This window comes from Chionomys nivalis, chromosome 26 (genome assembly GCF_950005125.1).
Source record: "Chionomys nivalis chromosome 26, mChiNiv1.1, whole genome shotgun sequence".
Classification (NCBI taxonomy): Eukaryota; Metazoa; Chordata; class Mammalia; order Rodentia; family Cricetidae; genus Chionomys; species Chionomys nivalis.
Window position 1 is genome coordinate 15555690 of NC_080111.1, and position 18763 is coordinate 15574452.

Sequence of the window (18763 nt, forward strand, 5' to 3'; positions counted from 1 at the left end):
AGTGAAATCAAGTAACTTAACCTGGAGTGGTTCACGACAGAGGCAGAGATGGGCAGATCCCTGTGCGTCTCTTGAAAATAAGGCCAGCCCGTTCTACATGCCATGTAAGACCCCGTCTTTAAAAACTGACAAGCAAAAACTAGTTCACGGTCAATTTCATAAGAAATTTGATTATAAACTTTATTATTATCAGCTGTGCCATTCACTTATTTCTTCTTCAGTGCCCTCTTAAAGTTTCCACTACAAGCCGGGCGGTGGTGGCACACGCCTTTAATCCCAGCACTCGGGAGGCAGAGGCAGGCAGATCTCTGTGAGTTCGAGACCAGCCTGGTCTACAAGAGCTAGTTCCAGGACAGACTCCAAAACCACAGAGAAACCCTGTCTCGAAAAACCAAAAAAAAAAAAAAAAAAAAAAAAATTTCCACTACATTATAATAAAAAAAGTTATATCCAGAAATGTAAAACATTTTAAATGAAGATAAAGTAGTTTTGATGAACCTAGTCACTGGAGTGTGGCTCAAACAGATTGTAGTTATCCACCTTTACTCCTGAAGTTCTGACCTAACAAGCTAGTTAGTTTGCTTTAGACTTAGTTGTGAAGTTCTGTCTTAGCAAACTAGTTAGGTGTGCCCTTTGGATGTACTGTTCATATTGCCCTTTGTTTAGCTGGAGCAGTCTTTTAGATGTAATTACCATTCTTTGGCTCGATGGGACACTCATCTTTTAAGGATTTAATGTCTTGAATACTTGGATGATGAACTAGTCCCTCAATCCAAGGACCAAAACAGGACCATGGAAGGCAACGAAAGAAAGGAACCTGATTTTAAAAGTTTTTCTTTGTTTTTGTTGTTATAGCACTGGCTATCAAACCCAGCAGTCCCACACTGAACTTCGCTCCCAGACCTAATCCATTCTGGTTTTTTTAGGAGAATGTCTGTGCTGCACCGTTTGCCACCTGGGTGGCTACTGGATCATCTTTCATTCATTAACAAGGTCAACTATCAAATTCAGCACCATCAAGAGCCTTCCTGCAGTAGAAACAAGCCCACTTCTTCTGTCGACCTGGATTCTCTTCAGATGGATGCCACATCTCCTTCTGGAGCTCCTACTACATACTCTGCTCCAGACTCTACTGCTGTGCCAGCCAATGAAATCATCACCCAAAACTATGCTTTCCGACCTGAGCTATTTAATGTCAACAAACCTTACATAACTCCAGCTGTTCACAAAGAATGCCAGCAAAGTGGCCAGAATGAGGATTTAGTGACTGGTGCTAAGCAAAACGTCTCCATTTCTATTGGGAAGGTAGGAAGTGTTAAGCTTTATTTTTTTTTACATGAAACAAAATTTTAGTTCCAGTATTTCAAATATCTTCGCATTTTCTAAGTATAAAGACTAATGCGAGAAGGTGTTAGCATACCCAAAAGCAATATATATATATATATATATATATATATATATGTCTATTTATTATTTATTTATTGTTGAGTCAGGGTCCTGTGGGCTGCCCTCCAACTCACTGTGACCGCTGTGATTATAGGCACTTCTACCATTGCTGTTGTCTGAGTTTCTGTCCTGCTGGTTCCCACATTCGTTAAGTCCCAAAGAAAATCACGCAGAGGTCTACATTAGTTATAAACTGATTGGCCCATTAGCTCAGGCTTCTTATTAACTCTTATAACTTATATTAGCCCATTATTCTAGTATATGTTAGCCACATGGCTCAGTACCTTTTTCAGCAGGACAGGTCAAATCTTTCTTCTTCTGTGTCTGGGTAAGACTGCAGAGGAATGGGCTTCCTCCTTCCCAGAATTCTCCTGTTCTCACTGACCCGCCACTACTTCCTGTCTGGATTTCCCTTCCGCCTATATTTCCTGCCAAATTTGGTCCCATGGAGGCTCTATAACTGTTGGTGTAGAGTTCATGAGTTCCTACAAGCTTGGTTCGGCTGTCTGTAGACTTTTCCTTTGTGATCTTGACCTCCCATGCTCATATATTCTCTCCTCCCTCTCTTCGACTGGGTTCCCCGTAGCCTAGTGCTTGGTTGTGGATGTCTGCACCTGGTTTCATCAGTTACTGGATGAAGGCTCTGTGATGACTGTTAGGGTAGGCACCAATCTGATTACAGGGAAAAGTTAGTTCAGGAACCCTCTACCCTATTGCATTTCAGCATCTAATGAGATGATCATGTGTTATTTTTTTTCAGTTTGTTTATTTGGTGGGTCATAGATTTCTGTATGGTGAACCAACCGTGCATCTCTGGGATGAAGCCTACTTGGTCATGGTGGATTTTTTTTTTTTTGATGTGTTTTTGGATTCAGTTTGCCAGTAGTGAGTATTTTTGCATCGATGTTCATGAGGGAGATTGGTCTGTAGTTCTCTTTCTCTGTTGAGTCTTTGTATAGTTTGGGTATCAGGGTAACTGTAGCCTCAAAAAAGTAGTTTGGCTAAATCCCTTCTGTTCCTATTTTCTGGAACAATTTGAGGAGTATTGATATTAGCTCTTCTTTGAAATTCTGGCAGAATTCTGTGCTGAAGCCATCTAGTCCTGTGCTATTTTTGGTTGGAAGACTTTTAATGACTGCTTCTATTTCCTTAGGGGTTGTAGGTCTATTTAAATTGTTTGTCTGTTCTTGATTTAGTTTTGGTATGTGGTATTTATCCAGAAAACTGTCCATTTCCTTTAAATTTTCCAATTTTGTGGAGTATAGGTTTTTGAAGTATAACATGATGATTCTCTGAATTTCCTCAGTTTCTGTTGTTATGTCCTTCTTTTTGTTTCTGATTTTGTTTAAGCCCTGGTAATCTGATAAGATACAGGGATTTACTCCATTTTATTTTTGTGTGTGTGTGTCTGTTGAGATTTATGACTGAATTTGTGGTTGGTTTTAGAGAAGGTTCCATGAGGTGCTGAGATGAAGGTATATTCTTTTGTGTTTAGGTAGAATGTTCTATAGATATCTAAGTCCACTTGGGTCATAACATCTGTCAGTTCCCTTATTTCTCTGTTAATTTTCTGTCTGACAGACCTGTTCAGTGAGAGTAGAGTATTGCAGACCTGAGGAGCCATACATGCCTTTGAGTTTTTTTTAAATTATTGATTTAATGTGTTCGAGTGTTTTGTCTGTAAATATTTATGTACACCATGTGTATATCTGCTGAGACCAGGAGAGGGCATCAGATCCACTGCAATTGGAGATATAGATGGTTTTGAGCCACCATGTGGGTGCTGGGAACCAAACCTGGGTCTTTTGTAAGAGCAACCAGTGCTCTTGACCACTGGTCTTTGATAGCCTGCAGATGGATCATGTTCAGAAATAAAAAAAGTTGAGATTAATTCTACCTTATGCATATTAACTGAGAAGAATCACAGCTCCTTCATATCCCATGGGTACTTGTACTCTTTGCACTGATTTTGATCTCAGTGGAACTTCTTACCTTTAAAAAATAGATACAATATTAAAAAATGTAGTACAAAAAATAAAATCTAACAGGTTACAAAATGTCTGCTTTGTGATAGACTGCAACATTATTTTTTCCTTGTCACCTTCTCTTTAGAAGCGTAAAAGAAGTCTGCCTTTCAATCAAGGTGAATTGGATGCCATGGAACATCATACAAAGGTAGGTAGAAAATATTTATTGATAGGCTGAGAAGTGGTGGTACACACCTTTAATTCCAGCACTCTGGAGGCAGAGGCAGATGGATCTGTGTGAGTTCGAGGCCAAACTGGTCGACAAGAGCTAGTTCCAGGACAGCTAGGACTGTGACACAGGGAAACTCTGTCTCAGAAAACAAAAGCAAACTATATATATATATATCATATGAGAAAATCAGTATCAAGTACAATAAAAGTGAACAAAATATATCTTAGAAATAAAGCAATTGTCTTGGTCAGAATTTGAATTTAAGTGGTTTATTTTTTCTCAGTAATGAACAATTTAAGCCAATTTTTATAACACTACATATGTTTCTATTAGTTTAGGTAGTTGATGAATTAATCTTGTTCTATTGGTTAGGTTCTTCAAGAATGTCGCAGTGTTTTTACTCTTGCTTGGTTTCTCTCATGTGTTAAATTTAGGTTCAACAATAAACAGTTGAATGCAGACTGTTACTTGACTATATATATGATATGAAAACTGGATCATTGGAGGACAGACAGGGGACCAGTGATGGGTGGAAGGATGGGGAGGGTAGAATGAGGCTGTCTTATGTATGAAATCAGTTTGATAATGTACTTTTGCAGAGTCAAATTTGCCAAAAATGCATAGAATGAATTAGAACCTTCAAAAAGTCTGTACAGTTTGTATTTTCAATATTGGAAATGAGCCGGGCGGTGGTGGCTCATGCCTTTAATCCCAGCACTCGGGAGGCAGAGGCAGGCGGATCTCTGTGAGTTCGAGACCAGCCTGGTCTACAAGAGCTAGTTCCAGGACAGGCTCCAAAGCTACAGAGAAACCCTGTCTCGAAAAACAAAACAAAACAAAACAAAACAAAAAATTGGAAATGATGTAAAGATGAAATACATAACACGGAGAATTTTTAAAAGAATGCTGACAATTACTAGAGGGAAATACCCTCTAAACTTCTGAAAACAGCAAGAAACCTTCCCACAGGTTCAACATGAGAATAAGTATCCTCCAGCTCTAGATAATGACTGCTGCGTGGAGGGAGGCTCCAGAGGGCCAGCTCCACGATCATAGTTTGATGTCTCGTATTACGATGAATTGTTTTAGTTAGCCTAGAAAATGATGAGGTTCATCATGACATTTTCATACATACATATACGTATATATATCAATATATCTATATCATTGTACTTTGCTCATATTCCACCCCCTCATTACTTTTCTCCCTCTTTTTTTTTTCTTTTTTGAGACAGGGTTTTTTCCTCCCTCTTTTTAACCCTTCTTGGTAGTCCCTTCCTCCCTCCAAGTAGTCTCCTTCTTCCTTCATGATGCGTATGTACACACAGGCTTAAATAGTGATATAATGCATAGGTCATCAAGTCTACATTCTGCATGAGAGAAAACATGCATTGTTTTATTCTCCTTCCCCTTAATTATCTTGGTTTGAACATTTGGTAAATATTATCATATCACTACTGTAGAAGTCATGGAGTAGTTAGATTATACATTGAATTGTTTTTCCCCCAGAAACTGCCATCCTGGTTTTCTTAGCCACTGCACAATTTTTATATTTCCACCAACAGTGCATTCCAGTTTTTCTACTTTTTCATCAAAACATTCTGTTTTGTTTTGTAATTGCCATCTTAACGGGTATGAAATGGGATCTTGTTGTGAGTCTAGGTATCTTGATATTTTATATTTTCACTTCCATTGTGAGAATAACATTTTCTAATCTCTCTTGTGATTTCATCTTTGACCTGCATGAATTATTTAGAAGAGAACTATTTCATTTGCATTTGGTTGATTTTATTCTTTTTATTTATTCTATTTATTCTTGATTTCTAACTTAAATCCTTTGGGTAGAAAAATAAATTCTGGTTCTTTTAAGTTTGTAGAGCTTTGTTTCATTGCCCAGCATATACATTATCTTTGAGATTATAATGTGGGGTTGAAGATTATGTTCTGTAACTGTTAGATATGGTGCTCCTAGGTGTAACATTGAGAACTTCACTGTCTGCAGAATTTGTGTTACTTGTTCTACCCTTTCTGTTGGGTTGTCAAAGATGGGTTTAGAGCAGTGTCTAAGGTCAGTATTTCTCCTGGACTGAAGATGTGATTACCCAACACTCTGTGAGGACGGTGAAGACCGAGATTTAGGAAGTGTACAAGTTAGCCTACCATGAAGTTTCATAGATGCTGCAGAAGATGTGGAATGTCTGGGCCGGGACAAAGGACTCTGGTCCCTGCCACAAGGAAAAACATGCGCTTTATGTTGACAGATGCCCTTTGTCCTCATGTCCTACATGTACGTTGTGAGGTTTGTCTGTGCAGAGCCTAAGTGAGCATAAGCAGTGGTCACTTTTTTCTCATCACCACAGCCAGGTATCTAAGAGAAACAACCTAAGCAAGGAAAAGTTAGTTTTGGCTTGAAGCTTCAGCATTTTGTAGACATACATTGTCACATTACGTCATAGGGGGCTCATGAGGTGTGTTTAATTCCATAGAGTTCACAAGTAGTCTCTTAACACTCTTATAGTCTCATTATACTCTAAAATAACTCTGAGTTTAATAAGAATAGATTTTAATAAATGAAATAAGATATTCAAAGCACAGTACAAATTTACTTATTTGGAAATTTAATTGTATTCTAATTTTACTTTATGTGTGTGGATGTTTTGCCTGCATGCATGTCTGTGTGTCATGTGTGTGCCTGGGTGCCCTCTGAGGCCAGAAGAGGGTGATAGAGCTCCTGGAACTGGATTGACAGCTGATTGTGAGCGACTGGGTGGGAGTTGGGAACTGAACCCAGATTCTCTTTAAGAACAGCTAGTGCTCTTAATTGGTGAGCTATCTTTACAGGCCCTGGAAAATAATTTTAAACCAGCATTTTTTTAAATTTATTTATTTATTATATATACAGAGTTCTGTCTGTCTCATGCTTGCTGGCCAGAAGAGGGCACCAGATCTCATTACAGATGGCTGTGAGCCACCATGTGGTTGCTGGGAATTGAACTCAGGACCTCTGGAAGAGCAGTCAGTGCTCTTAACCTCTGAGCCATCTCTCCAGCCCAACCAGCATTATTTTAATGTACTTTAAATAATGTTTTTCCCCACAGATCAGAGAGCTGATTTTGGGTGGATCCTCGCAGTTAATCCAAGAAGGTCTCAAAAGCGGTGTTCTCTGCCCCGTTGTTGAAACCCAGCATGGAAATAGTGGCCGGGTCCCTTTACCACTCGATGCTTGCAACTTGTCAGAATTATGTGAGATGGCAAAGCACTTGCCTTCCTTCGAAGACACACAGACGCTCTCGTTGACAGAAGATGATATGTCTGTTATAGAGCTGGATTTATCGTCACAGGTCATTGAAAACAACTCTAGCTTTTCCAGAATGATTAATTTAATGGGTCAGAAGTACCTGCTACCACCGAACAGCAGCTTTCTCTTGTCTGACATTTCTTGGATGCAGCCACTTCTGAACTGTAAGTAGTTTTATGTTTGTTTCAGAAAAAGATATTTTTTTTCTGTCATCTCAGAAGTTAAGAGTTTGAACTTGGAATGTAAGTTCAGTTTTAAAATGCTGACTTTGCTCTGTTGTTTATTTTTGAGACAGTCTTGTTAAATAGCCCAGGCTAGCATTGAACTTGCTATGCAACCCAGGATGGCCCTGATATCTCAGTTGTGCTTGACTTTGCCTTAGTTTCCTGGATGCTAGGATTCTAGGCCTGCATCACCATACCTACCTCCTGGTTTTTAAAAATAAATGCATTTTTATGACAAGTAAAGAGTTAAAGAACTGGTACTTGAGAAAACAAATATAATACTTAATGTGCTCAGGAATTCAGAACACACTTGTGTTTGAGAATTTATCTATCAAAATGAAAATATTTTAGTTGTGAATATTAATTCCCAGGTGTTTCCTAGCCTTTAAGTTTTTTCACTTCTTACCCTTTTATGGTACTTTTAAAACTTTTTTTTTTTTTTTTTTTTTTTTTTGGTTTTTCGAGACAGGGTTTCTCTGTGGCTTTGGAGCCTGTCCTGGAACCAGCTCTGTAGACCAGGCTGGTCTCGAACTCACAGAGATCCGCCTGCCTCTGCCTCCCGAGTGCTGGGATTAAAGGCGTGTGCCACCATCGCCGGGCTTAAACTTTTCACATCATTCTTTTAAGAAAAAGAAATGTTGAGTACAAACATCGTTCAAAAGCACATAGTTTCCTACTGAGAGATGGGTTAACTCATCTGTGTTTGAGACAATCAAGTCCTTTTGCAGCAGTGCCCAGTTGTTTTCCATAGAGTTTGTTATTGTTGTTTTGTTTTTTTAAAAATATCCCTGGGGCTGGAGAGATGGCTCAGTGGTTAAGAGCACTGCCTGCTCTTCCAAACAACTGGGTCAAATCCCCAGGACCCACAACTATAGCTCTAATTTCAGGAGGTCTGATGCCCTCTTCTGGCCTCGGTGGGCATCAGACACACATGTGGTATACAGGCATACATGTAGGCAAAACACTTCACACATAAAATAAAAACAATAAAGATCTTTTTTTTTTTTTAAAAAAAAGACAAACAAAAACTCTTCCTATGCAGTTTTGTCATGACTTAAATTCCTTAAAATTCTTTTCAACCACTGTGGATTTACACTCATCTTAGTTTCAAGATGCCTTAAGAAATATAAAATTTGTGGGACAGTAGTGGTGCATTCCTTTAATCCCAGCACTCAGGAGGCAGAGGCAGGGGGATCTCTGTGAGATTGAGAAGGGTCTATAGAAGAAATACAAAATCACCTTAGCTAAGAAAGTTGAATTGGAAGTATTGTCTCTGTTTGGCCAAGATCTCCCATATTTTGTCATTATAAGGCCAATTAGTAAGGCTATTATAATAGCTATGGCTTATGCACTAACTATTCCTGGATTCTTTTTACAGAAGACTGAAGTGAGAAAGGATTAATGTTCTACAGGTGCTAAAAAAAAAACCACAAAAACAAGTTTTCCAATACTAGTCCTTCTAAAGTCATTCCTTATCAAACTTCTTGAAACATTTTTTTTGTACAAAGTTTAAAAAGTTGAAGTCTACAGTTACCAGGCTGGTAGTCATAGACACACAAAAACCTAACAAGCTTGCTTTCTATGCCTACTTCTGAAGGCTACTGAGGATTAAGTAAGGTTCAAAACAACTACTTCCTTATTTTATTTATTGTATTATGTATAGTTGGAATTTTCCTTGGGCCACCAAGCAACTCCCAAATAATTTATTATGAATGCTTATTATTAATTATAAGTGCTTAGTCTTAGCTTAGGCTCATCCCGCTAGCTCTTTTAACTTAATTTAACCTGTTTCTATTCATCTACATTTTTCCTTGGGGCTTTTTAGCTTTCTTTCATTCTGTATGTCCTGCTTTCCTGCTTTCTCCGTGTGTATATGGCTGGACACTGGTTTCTCCCTGGTATCTTTTTCTTTCTTCCTTTTTTTTTTTTGGTTTTTTTTCGAGACAGGGTTTCTCTGTAGCTTCGGAGCCTGTCCTGGAACTCCCTTTGTAGACCAGGCTGGCCTCGAACTCCCAGAGATCCTCCTGCCTCTGCCTCCCGAGTGCTGGGATTAAAGGCGTGCGCCACCACCGCCCGGCTTCTTTCTTCCTTTTTAAGCCTAAATTCCTCCACCTACTTAGTCTCCGTGACTGCAAGTCCTGCCTATACTTCTTCCTCGCTATTGGCCATTTGGCTTTTTGTTAGACTAATCAAGTAAAACAGCAACACATATTTACATATAATTAAACAAATGCAACACATCTTTACATAGTTAAACAAATATTTTGCAACAATTAAACTTCATTTCTCCTTTTACTTTTTTTTTCTTCAAACCTTCTCATATATGCCTCCTTTTTCCCTTTCAAATTGATGGATTTTTTCATTAATTTTGTTACATGCACATATGTATGTAACCTGCTCAATCTGTATGTTACTTGTCTGTATACTTTCAGGGTTATAATAAGGTTCAAGGGGGATAAATACACAGGGAAAAAGGAGAGCAAAATAATGGTATGGATATGTGAAAAAATCATAAGGAATCATACTGTTAACTACCTAAGAAACTATAACACACACATACTTTAACTTAGTATTATGTTATTTGTATGTATGTTTTCAGGGCTCACCGTTTGGTATTGGATAAGCAATTGGTGTACTCTTCCCTCAGTAGGACTAAAACTGTTTCTCCACTCCCAGCATTTGTGGGTTCCCTGTAGTTCTTTGTGTAGGGCTGGTTGGCCCCTTGTCCCCTATAGCATTCCTCTTGTTCTTATTCAGCTCATATTTAAGCAGTCATGTTAATGAGATTTTATGGGTGTAGCTTCTGACATTCCTAGGAGATACAATGTCACAGCAAACTCCATGATCCTCTGGCTTTTATAATCTATGTGTCCCCTCCTTTACAATGTGCTTCCTGAGCTTTACATGTAGTGATATTTCATTTGTATTTTAATAAAGAAAGTTTAGCTGAAGATCAGAGAGTAAGTGGTAGCACACACCTTTAATCTCAGTAGCCACACTAGTTTGCCATAGAAACCTGGTGGTGCACGCCTTTAATCCCAGTGGTGCACATCTTTAATCCCAACCTAAAGAGAGGAATGCAAGACAGAAGGAGAAAGCTCTCAGACACAGTCTCATCACCCTGTATTTGATTTCTCTGTTAGATTGCCTTCACATATGCATTTATTTCAGGAAGCATCGACTGTATCAATACCCATGCCACTGCTCACTACTTCAGTGGCCTCAGTTTTAGCTGTTTCTCCCTGTGTACACTCCCTCGTCCCTCTGTTTCTCTCCTTGCACCTCCCCTCACCAGCCTGTACCTTTCTATTCTATTTCCTCTTTCCTGATGAGATGCTTCTCTCCTCCCTAGTCTGTTACTCTATGCTTAATCTCTGGGATTCTGTATATCCACATGTAAGCTAATACATGTCACATTTGGCTTTCTGGGTCTGGGTATCTCACTCAGGGTGATTTTTCCCCTCGTTCTATCCATTTACTGTGAATTTAATTCTTTTTAATGGCTGAGTAATATTTATTTGTGTAAATGTACCACATTTTCATTATCCATTCTTGTCTTGAATATGTTTTCCAATTTCTGGGTGTTATTAATAGAGCAGCAATGAACATGGTTGAGCAGGTGTCTTAGGATGAAGTGTCCTCTGGGTAAATGCGCAAGAGTGATAGAGCTGGATCGTGAGGTAGATCCGTTCCCATCTTTCTGAGGAACCCCCACACTCATTTCCATAGTGGCTGTATGAGTCTGCACCCCACCAGCAGTGGATGAGAGTCCCCCGTATTCTACGTCCTTGCCAGCAGGAGCTGTCACTTGTGTTATTGATGCTAGGGATTCTGACAGGTGTAAAATGAACTGTCAAAGCAGACTTGGTTTGCATTTCACTAATGACGGAGAATGTTGAACATTTAAGTGTTTCTCAGCCATTTAAGATTCCCCTATTGAGAATTCTCTGTTTAGATCTATGCCCCATTTTTTAATTGAGTCATTTGTTTTCTTGATATCAAGTCTTTTGAGATCTTTATATATTTTGTTTGAGTTTTTTATATAATTTTGGATATTAGCCCTCTGTTAGATGTGTAGTTGGTAAAAAAAAAATATTTTACCATTCTGTAAGCTGCCGCTTTGTCTGAATGATGGGATCTTTTGCCATGCAGAAGCTTTTCAGTTTCATGAGATCCCATTTATTATTTTTGATCTTAGTGTCTGTGTCAATAGTGTTCTGTTCAGAAAGTCTTTTCCTGTGTCATTAAGTTCAAGGCTGTTCCCTATCTTTTCTTCTGTTAGGTTCAAGATATCTGTTTTTAGGTTGAGATCTGTGTGGGAATATTTCCACTAAAATAATTTTTTGGGTGTGTGTGTGGGGTCTCAGCATTAGGGTGGCTTCTGTGTCCCAACATGATCTCTTAGCGGGCGTTGGTGGTATAGTGGTGAGCATAGCTGCCTTCCAACATGATCTCTTATAATGGTCTCTTTTACTCTCTTGTGTGGTGGTTGGAGATCTGATTGCAGCTTCCATTGCTTCCAGGGCAGAGGACAGTGGTGACTCTTCACCTTATTGTTTTTTTGTTGTTGTTGTTGGTTTTTTTTTTTTTTTTTTTTTTTTTTTGGTTTTTCGAGACAGGGTTTCTCTGTGGCTTTGGAGCCTGTCCTGGAACTAGCTCTGTAGACCAGGCTGGTCTCGAACTCACAGAGATCCGCCTGCCTCTGCCTCCCGAGTGCTGGGATTAAAGGCGTGCGCCACCACTGCCCGGCTCTTCACCTTATTGTTACTCATGAGTTTTCCCCAATAAATATTTGATATTCTTTTATTTTGGGCTCTCATGAACTCACTTACCCTTGCCTACACCTGTGGCCCAGTGTGGGGCAAAAACCTACATCCCTGAGAGTAAGAGTCTCATGCTCTACTTGACTGAGCTCTTTGATCAATTTGGAGTTGAGTTTTGCGCAGGGTGATAAGTATGGATTTATTTGGAATCCTCTACATACAATCATCCAGTTTAACCACCACTATTTGATGAAGATCCTGTCTCTCCCCCCATGTATTTCTGGTTTCTTTATCAAAGATCAGGTATCCGTAGGTATGTGAATTTATGTCTGGATCCTCAATTTGATTCCGTTTGGGTTTATTTCAGTTCCTTGCTGTTTTATTGCTATAGCTCTGTAGTGCAGTTTTAAATAAGGGATGGTGATACACATCCAGCAGTTTCACCATCCAGGATTATTTTAACTAACCTATTTTTTTGTATGTGTATTTTGTAGTGTTTTCGTGTGAAGCTGAAAATTGTCCTTTCAAGATCCATGAAGAAATGTGTTGAAATTGTGATGGGGAGTGCATTGCATCTGTGGATTGCTCCTGACAGGATGGGCATTTTTGCTATGTTATTCTTACTGATCCATGAGCATGGCAGATCTTTCCATCTTCTGATACATTCATTCACCATTTTATTTCTTTAGTGTCTTAAAGGTTTTGTTTCGGTTTGGTTTTTCGAGACAGGGTTTCTCAGTCGCTATGGAGCCAGTCCTGGAATTCACTCTGTAGATCAGGCTGGCCTCAAACTCACATAGATCCGCCTGCCTCTGCCTCCCAAGTGCTGGGATTAAAGGCGTGCGCCATGACTGCCTGACAGTGTCTTAAAATTTTTATCGTACAAGTGTTTCACTTGCTTCGTTAGTTGTCCCAAGAAACTTTATGTTATTTGAGGCTATTAGGGAAGGTGTTGCTTCCCTGATTTCTTTCTCAGTCCATTTGTCATTTGTATACACAAAGGCTATTGATTTTGTCAGTTAATTTCGTATCTAGCTACTTTGCTGAAAGTGTTTATTAGCTGTAGGAGTTTCCCAGAAAAAAAATTAAGGCCAGTTATGTGTACTATTATATCATCTGTAAATAAAGATACTTTCACTTCTTCCTTTCCAATTTTATCCCCTTGTTAGTTGCTGTAGGTAGAACTTCAAGTACTATAATGAATGGTTATGGAGTAGACAACTTTGTCTTTTTTACTGAGTTTAGTGGAATTGCTTTGAGTTTCTCTTCATTTAAGTTGATGTTGGATATGGGCTTGCTGTAAACTACCCTTTTTAGGTTGAGGTATATCTCCTTAATCTCTCCAGAACTTTTTTCATGAAGAGTGTTGGATTTTGTCAAAGGTCTTTTCTATATCTAATGAGATAATCATGTAGTTTTGTCTTTCAGTTTGTTTATTTGATAGATACATTTACTGATTTTTTGTTTTGTTTTGTTTTGTTTTTGAGACAGGGTTTCTCTGTAACTTTGGAGTCTGTCCTGGAGCTAGCTGTTGTAGACCAGGCTGGCCTCAAATTCATTGAGACGCGCCTGCCTTTGCCTTCCAAGTGCTGGGACTAAAATCATTCGCCACCACCACTTGGCTCATTTACTGATTTTTATATGTTGAACCATCCTGCATCTCTGGGATGAAGCCTACTTTTAAATTTGTTTTTGGATTCAGTTTGCAAGCATTTTTATTGAGAATTTTTGCACCTACATTCATAAGGAAAACTGGTCTGGAATCCTCTTTCTTGTTGTGTCTTTGTGTGGTTTAGGGATCGGGGTAACTGTGTCCTCATAAAACAAATTGGGCGATTTCCTTATGTTTTTATTTTGTGGAATAATTTGAGACATTAACTTTTCTTTGAAAGTTTGGTAGATTTTTGTGTTAAAACAAAAAAAAAAAAAAATAAAGACCCTGGGCTTTCTTTTTGATTGCTAGGCTTTTAATGACTGCTTCTATTTCACTAGGGGCTATGGGTCTAATTAAATTGTTTATCTGATTTTGATTTAACTTTGGTAAGTGATATAGAGAAAATTACCCATTTCTTTTAGATTTTCTAGTTTGATGGACTACAGGTTTCTAAAGCATGTCCTTATGATTCTCAGTGTCTGTTGTTATGTCCTTCTTTTTATTTCTAATTTTGTTAATTTTGATATTCTCTTTCCACCTTTTAATTTAGATAAGGTTTGTCAATCTTATTGATTTTCTCAAAAACCTAACTATTTGTTTCATTGGTTTTTGTAGTTTTATTTTATTGATTTCATCCTTGAGTTTGATTATGTCTTGCTATCTATTCATTTTGGGTGTGATTTCTCCTTTTTGTTCTGAACCTTCAGGTATGCTATTAAATTACTACAATAAGACATCTTCAATTGGTTTTTAATGTAGGTATTTGGTATTACAAACTTGCCTCTTAGAACTAACTACTTTTGTTGTGTCCCATAGTTTGGGTATGTTGCGTTTCATTTTCTTTCAGTTCCAAAAAGTCTTAATTTCTTTCTTATTTCTATCTTGAGCCATTTTTTTTCATTTATTAGTGAATTCAGTTTCCATGAGTCTGTAAACTTTGTGTTGTTTCTGTCATTGCTATCCAGATTTAAGCCAGGCAGTGGTGGTGCATGCCTTTAATCCCAGTACTTTGGGAGGCAGGAACATGTAGATCTCAGTGAGTTTGAGGCCAACCTGATCTACAAAGTCAGTTCCAGGACAGCCAGGAATGCTACACAGAGAAACCCTGACTTGAAAAACCAAACCAAACCAAACAACCAAACAAACAACCAAACAACCAATAAAAGATACCTAGTTTTAATCCAGGTGGTCCGATAGGATGCATGGTGTTGTTTTGGTTTTCTTCTATCTGTTGAGACTTGCTTTGTGCCTGAGTGTGGTGGTCATATTTGGAGAATGTTCCATGAAGTGCTGAGACGAAGGTATTATTCTTTGGTGTTGGGGTGAAATATTCTGTAAATATCAGGTAGGTCCGTTTTGTTTATGACACCAGTTAGCTCCAGCATTTCTACCTTTACTTTTTGTCTGTGTGACCTGTCTATTGGTGAGAGTGGGGTATTGAAGTTACCCACAAAAATGTGTGAGGGTCAATATGTGATTTAGGCTATAGTAGTGTTCCTTTTACGAACTCGGGTACCATGGTATATGGTGCATTAATCTTTACACTGCAATGCCCTCTTGGTGAATTTTTCCTTTGAATATGTAATGTCCTTGATCTCTTCTTATTAGTTTTGGTTTGAAGATATTAAAATGGCTTACTTTTTTGGGTCCTTTCCAGTTTTAATTTTACTTGAGGTGATGTCTATTCTTGATGTTCAGGTGTGTTTCTTGGATGTTGCAGAAGTGTGGATCCTGCTTTTGCATCCATTCTGTTAGTCTGTGTCTTGTTAGTGGAAATTGAGACCACCGACGCTGAGGGATATCAGTGAGCAGCGTTTGTTGATTCTTGTTATTTTGTTGTGGTGGTGGGGGTGCGTATGCGTTTTCTCTGTTTTGATTTGCTGGTTTGGGATTATTTATTTCTTGTGTTTTCTTTGATGTGATGGACCTCTTTAGGCTGGATTTTTCCTTCTAGTGCCTTCTGTAGGGCTAGACTTGTAGATAGATATTGCTTAAATTTGGTTTTATAGTAGATGTCTTACTTTGTCCATCTAATGTTATTGAGAATTTTTCTGTGTATAGTAGTGTGGGGCTGGCATGTGTGGTCTCTTAGAGTCTGTATAGCATCTGTGCAGCCCCTACTGGCTTTTAGAGTCTCCATGAGAATTTGGGTATAATTCTATTAGGTCGCATTTATATGCTACTTGGTCTTATTTCCTTGAAGTTTTTATTTAATATTTTTTCTTTATTCTATACATTTAGTGTTTTGACTAGTTTGAGGCTAGGGGACTTTCTTTAGTGTTAGGTCTTGAATGGTTTTATTAATTTCCTTCCACTGTTTGTGATTTCATAGAACTCTTTAAGGGATTTGTTTATTTTTCTTTAAGGACCTCTATCATTTCATTATGGCTGTTTTAATGTCTTTTACATGGACTTCATCAATGTTGGAAGATTCAGGGCCTTCTGTGCTAGGATTACTGGGCTCTCTAGACATACTGTCCTGGCTGTTATTGATCGTGTTTTTACACTGGTGTCTAGGCATCAGGGGTTGGGAACATTCTAATTCTACATGCTCATATTTGGTCTTGTTTTTGTTGGGTTGGGTGTATTGTTCCTTGGTTTCTGTCCCTCCCCCTTTTTTAGAGAGTATGGTACCTGTGTGCTGCCTAGCAGGGAATTCTCAGATTGGCCCCTCGAATTGGCATGGGTAGGAATCCAGTATTGGTAGCTGACACTTGGGAATCGGGGTGGACTTGGAGCGTCCTGAGGAGGTCCACAGGAGGGAGGAAAGTGTGGTATTTCCCCAGGTTCTGCTTTGTCCCCTGAGAATGGTGGCAAAGAGTGGGGAGAGGCCACAATATGTAGTCTGCTGCAGAACTGGGATGAGGCTGGGGGATTGGATGTGGAGGAGAGGAGGGAGAGAGGAGTTGAAGCTCATCCACTTGCTCTGGTGCCAATCTGATTTTCTGGCCTGCTTGGTCCATGAGTTCTCAGGGAATGCCTGCTGGAATTAGGGGCTGGGATAAAGCAGTGAGTTGGGGGAGGAGAGTTGAAGATCTGTGTGATTCACTGAAGATGAGGGTTGTGAGGGAGGGGAGTCTGCAGCAGGTGGTCTGCTCCAGAGCTGGGGATGAGACTGGGGGACAGGTGAAGACCAGCAGTCAGCCTACCTGCTTCCCTCTGTCCTCATTTTAATTTGTATCCTTTAGATTACCTACGAGTTTGCACATTTACCAAGTATTTCTATGGGGAAGGAATAACTCCTCCTTAGAATAAATTCCAATTGGCTAATATGAATGAAATAATGGATTCAGAAAATTTCCATTTGACAAAGCACTGAGTGGCAAAGTAGTGGGTGAGATGGGGAGAGAGTGTCCTCATGCTTTTAACCTCCTATCTTGTCACAGCTAATTGTTTATGAGCAAAATAAGCTGGAAAGACCCAGCAGATAGCACTTTAGCAGAGTGATGCTGTGCCCCAGTTTGACATCCTAAATCATCTGCTTCTCTGGTATAGTACCGCAGACTTACTTTGGTAACAGCCTTGCCAGAAATACAGGATCTAAATTTAGTGATGAGGAAATACCAAGCCCCAGTTAGGGACATCTGAAATAATCTGAAATAGGAGATGTGGTAACTAAAAGCTATATGTGATTCTGGTTTTGGTCTTGATAAGAAAGAAAAAGTCTTAAGAATTTTTTGATAACTGGAGAAGTTTTCTTACGGTTACCATATCAGCTATAAAACTGAAATTTCAAAATAAAAATGTTTAAAAACAAGAAAAATTAAAAAGTAATGATTAGGAGGACCATTAATGAGGCTGCCCGGCTTGTAAGGGGATTTTCAAGTTCTTAGGACCTTGCTTAGTGAACTGTAGCCTTCCGTAGATGACTCTGCTGAAGTCAGTGTGCACAGTTGCAATTGCTGTTGTCTCAAAGGTCCAGAATTACGGTATCTGAATAAAAGCCACAAACGCTTTTGTTGTATTCCACTGTGTTTGTTTGTGTTTATAATGAAAGACCTTCCTTGGGCTGGTGCTATAGCTCAGGTACACAGCTTGCTGAACATGCCCAATGTCCTTGGTTCAGAAAACAGTACTTTACTTTAGAAATGTATTAATTTCTTATGATTATTGTGTATGTCTGTGACGTGTGTGGAGGTCAGAGGACAGTTCTGGGGACTCTTCCTCTTCTACCCTCGTGTGGGTTTGAGATCCAGCTCAGATCAGCAGAGCATTTGCTGGGCCCTCCTTAATTTTTTTTGTCTTAATTTCATTTATAGTCATTTGTGTATGTATGTGTATGTGCGTGCGTGCGCGTGTGTGTGTGTGTGTGTGCGCGCGCGTGTGTGCTTTATTTGTTCAGATTTTATCTCTGAAGGGTCTGGGGATTTAGCTCAGAGCTTGATTATGAGAGTGTGGGCTCTATGGCTTCTCCTCAACCTAGTGTTTAGTTCTGAAAATCATACAGAGGATGTTTTTTGAAAATATGTCTTTGATTTCAGGTAGTAAGACATTTGATGTCATTGTGATTGATCCACCGTGGCAGAACAAATCGGTCAAAAGAAGTAACAGGTAAGTGGGGACAACGTGTTTGTTAGGTTGCTTTCTGGAAGCCGCAGCCCTTTGTGCGCTCTAGTTTGGTATACTGTAAACATGATATCAGTTATCTGAAGCTACTGACAATACTTTCATCAAAGAATTACTTTCCTTAATTCTAGATACTTGAACTGAAACTCCTATATCTGTGGAACAGTGTCTGCTGCTGTGACTGAGGCCTGAACCATTCATGGTTCCCTCAGCAGCACTGAGCGCCATCCTTTTGCCTTCTTCCCTGTCGCGTTCAGAAACTTACAGTAATGTGCTAGGAGTGAATCATCTAGGTCATGTATTTGATCATGTTTTAGTTTATGTCATCTCATAAGATAAGCGCAGTTAAAAAAAACAAAAAACAAAACAAAAACAAACAAAAAGAAACAAAAAAGATAAGCGCAGTTAGTTACTGGGATGGTGTTTACTTTTACTAACCGCTTTATGACTTGAACTTGTACTTCTGATGAATACTTTCACTTCTTCTTACCCTTCAGCTTCCCAGATCTAATATTCCTGCTTTGTTATAAACTTAGACTAAAGGTCTTCCTCTCAGCAATTATCTTTAGCTTACTTTTGATTTTTGTCGAGAAGGTGTGTGATAATTTTCTTT

The 18763-nt window shown here is 39.0% G+C and overlaps 1 protein-coding gene across 2 annotated transcripts in view; it reads left to right on the plus strand.

Annotated features, from left to right (window-relative positions):
* Positions 1-18763, plus strand: part of Mettl4 (methyltransferase 4, N6-adenosine) — a 33029-nt gene that overhangs the window by 1087 nt on the left and 13179 nt on the right. For both annotated transcript variants that reach the window (XM_057758654.1, XM_057758655.1), the window contains exons 2-5: positions 927-1305; positions 3559-3621; positions 6744-7107; positions 18066-18135. In XM_057758654.1, coding sequence (XP_057614637.1) covers positions 931-1305; positions 3559-3621; positions 6744-7107; positions 18066-18135 — 872 coding nt within the window. In that variant the 5' untranslated portion in view covers positions 927-930. The remainder of the gene's footprint in view (positions 1-926; positions 1306-3558; positions 3622-6743; positions 7108-18065; positions 18136-18763) is intronic.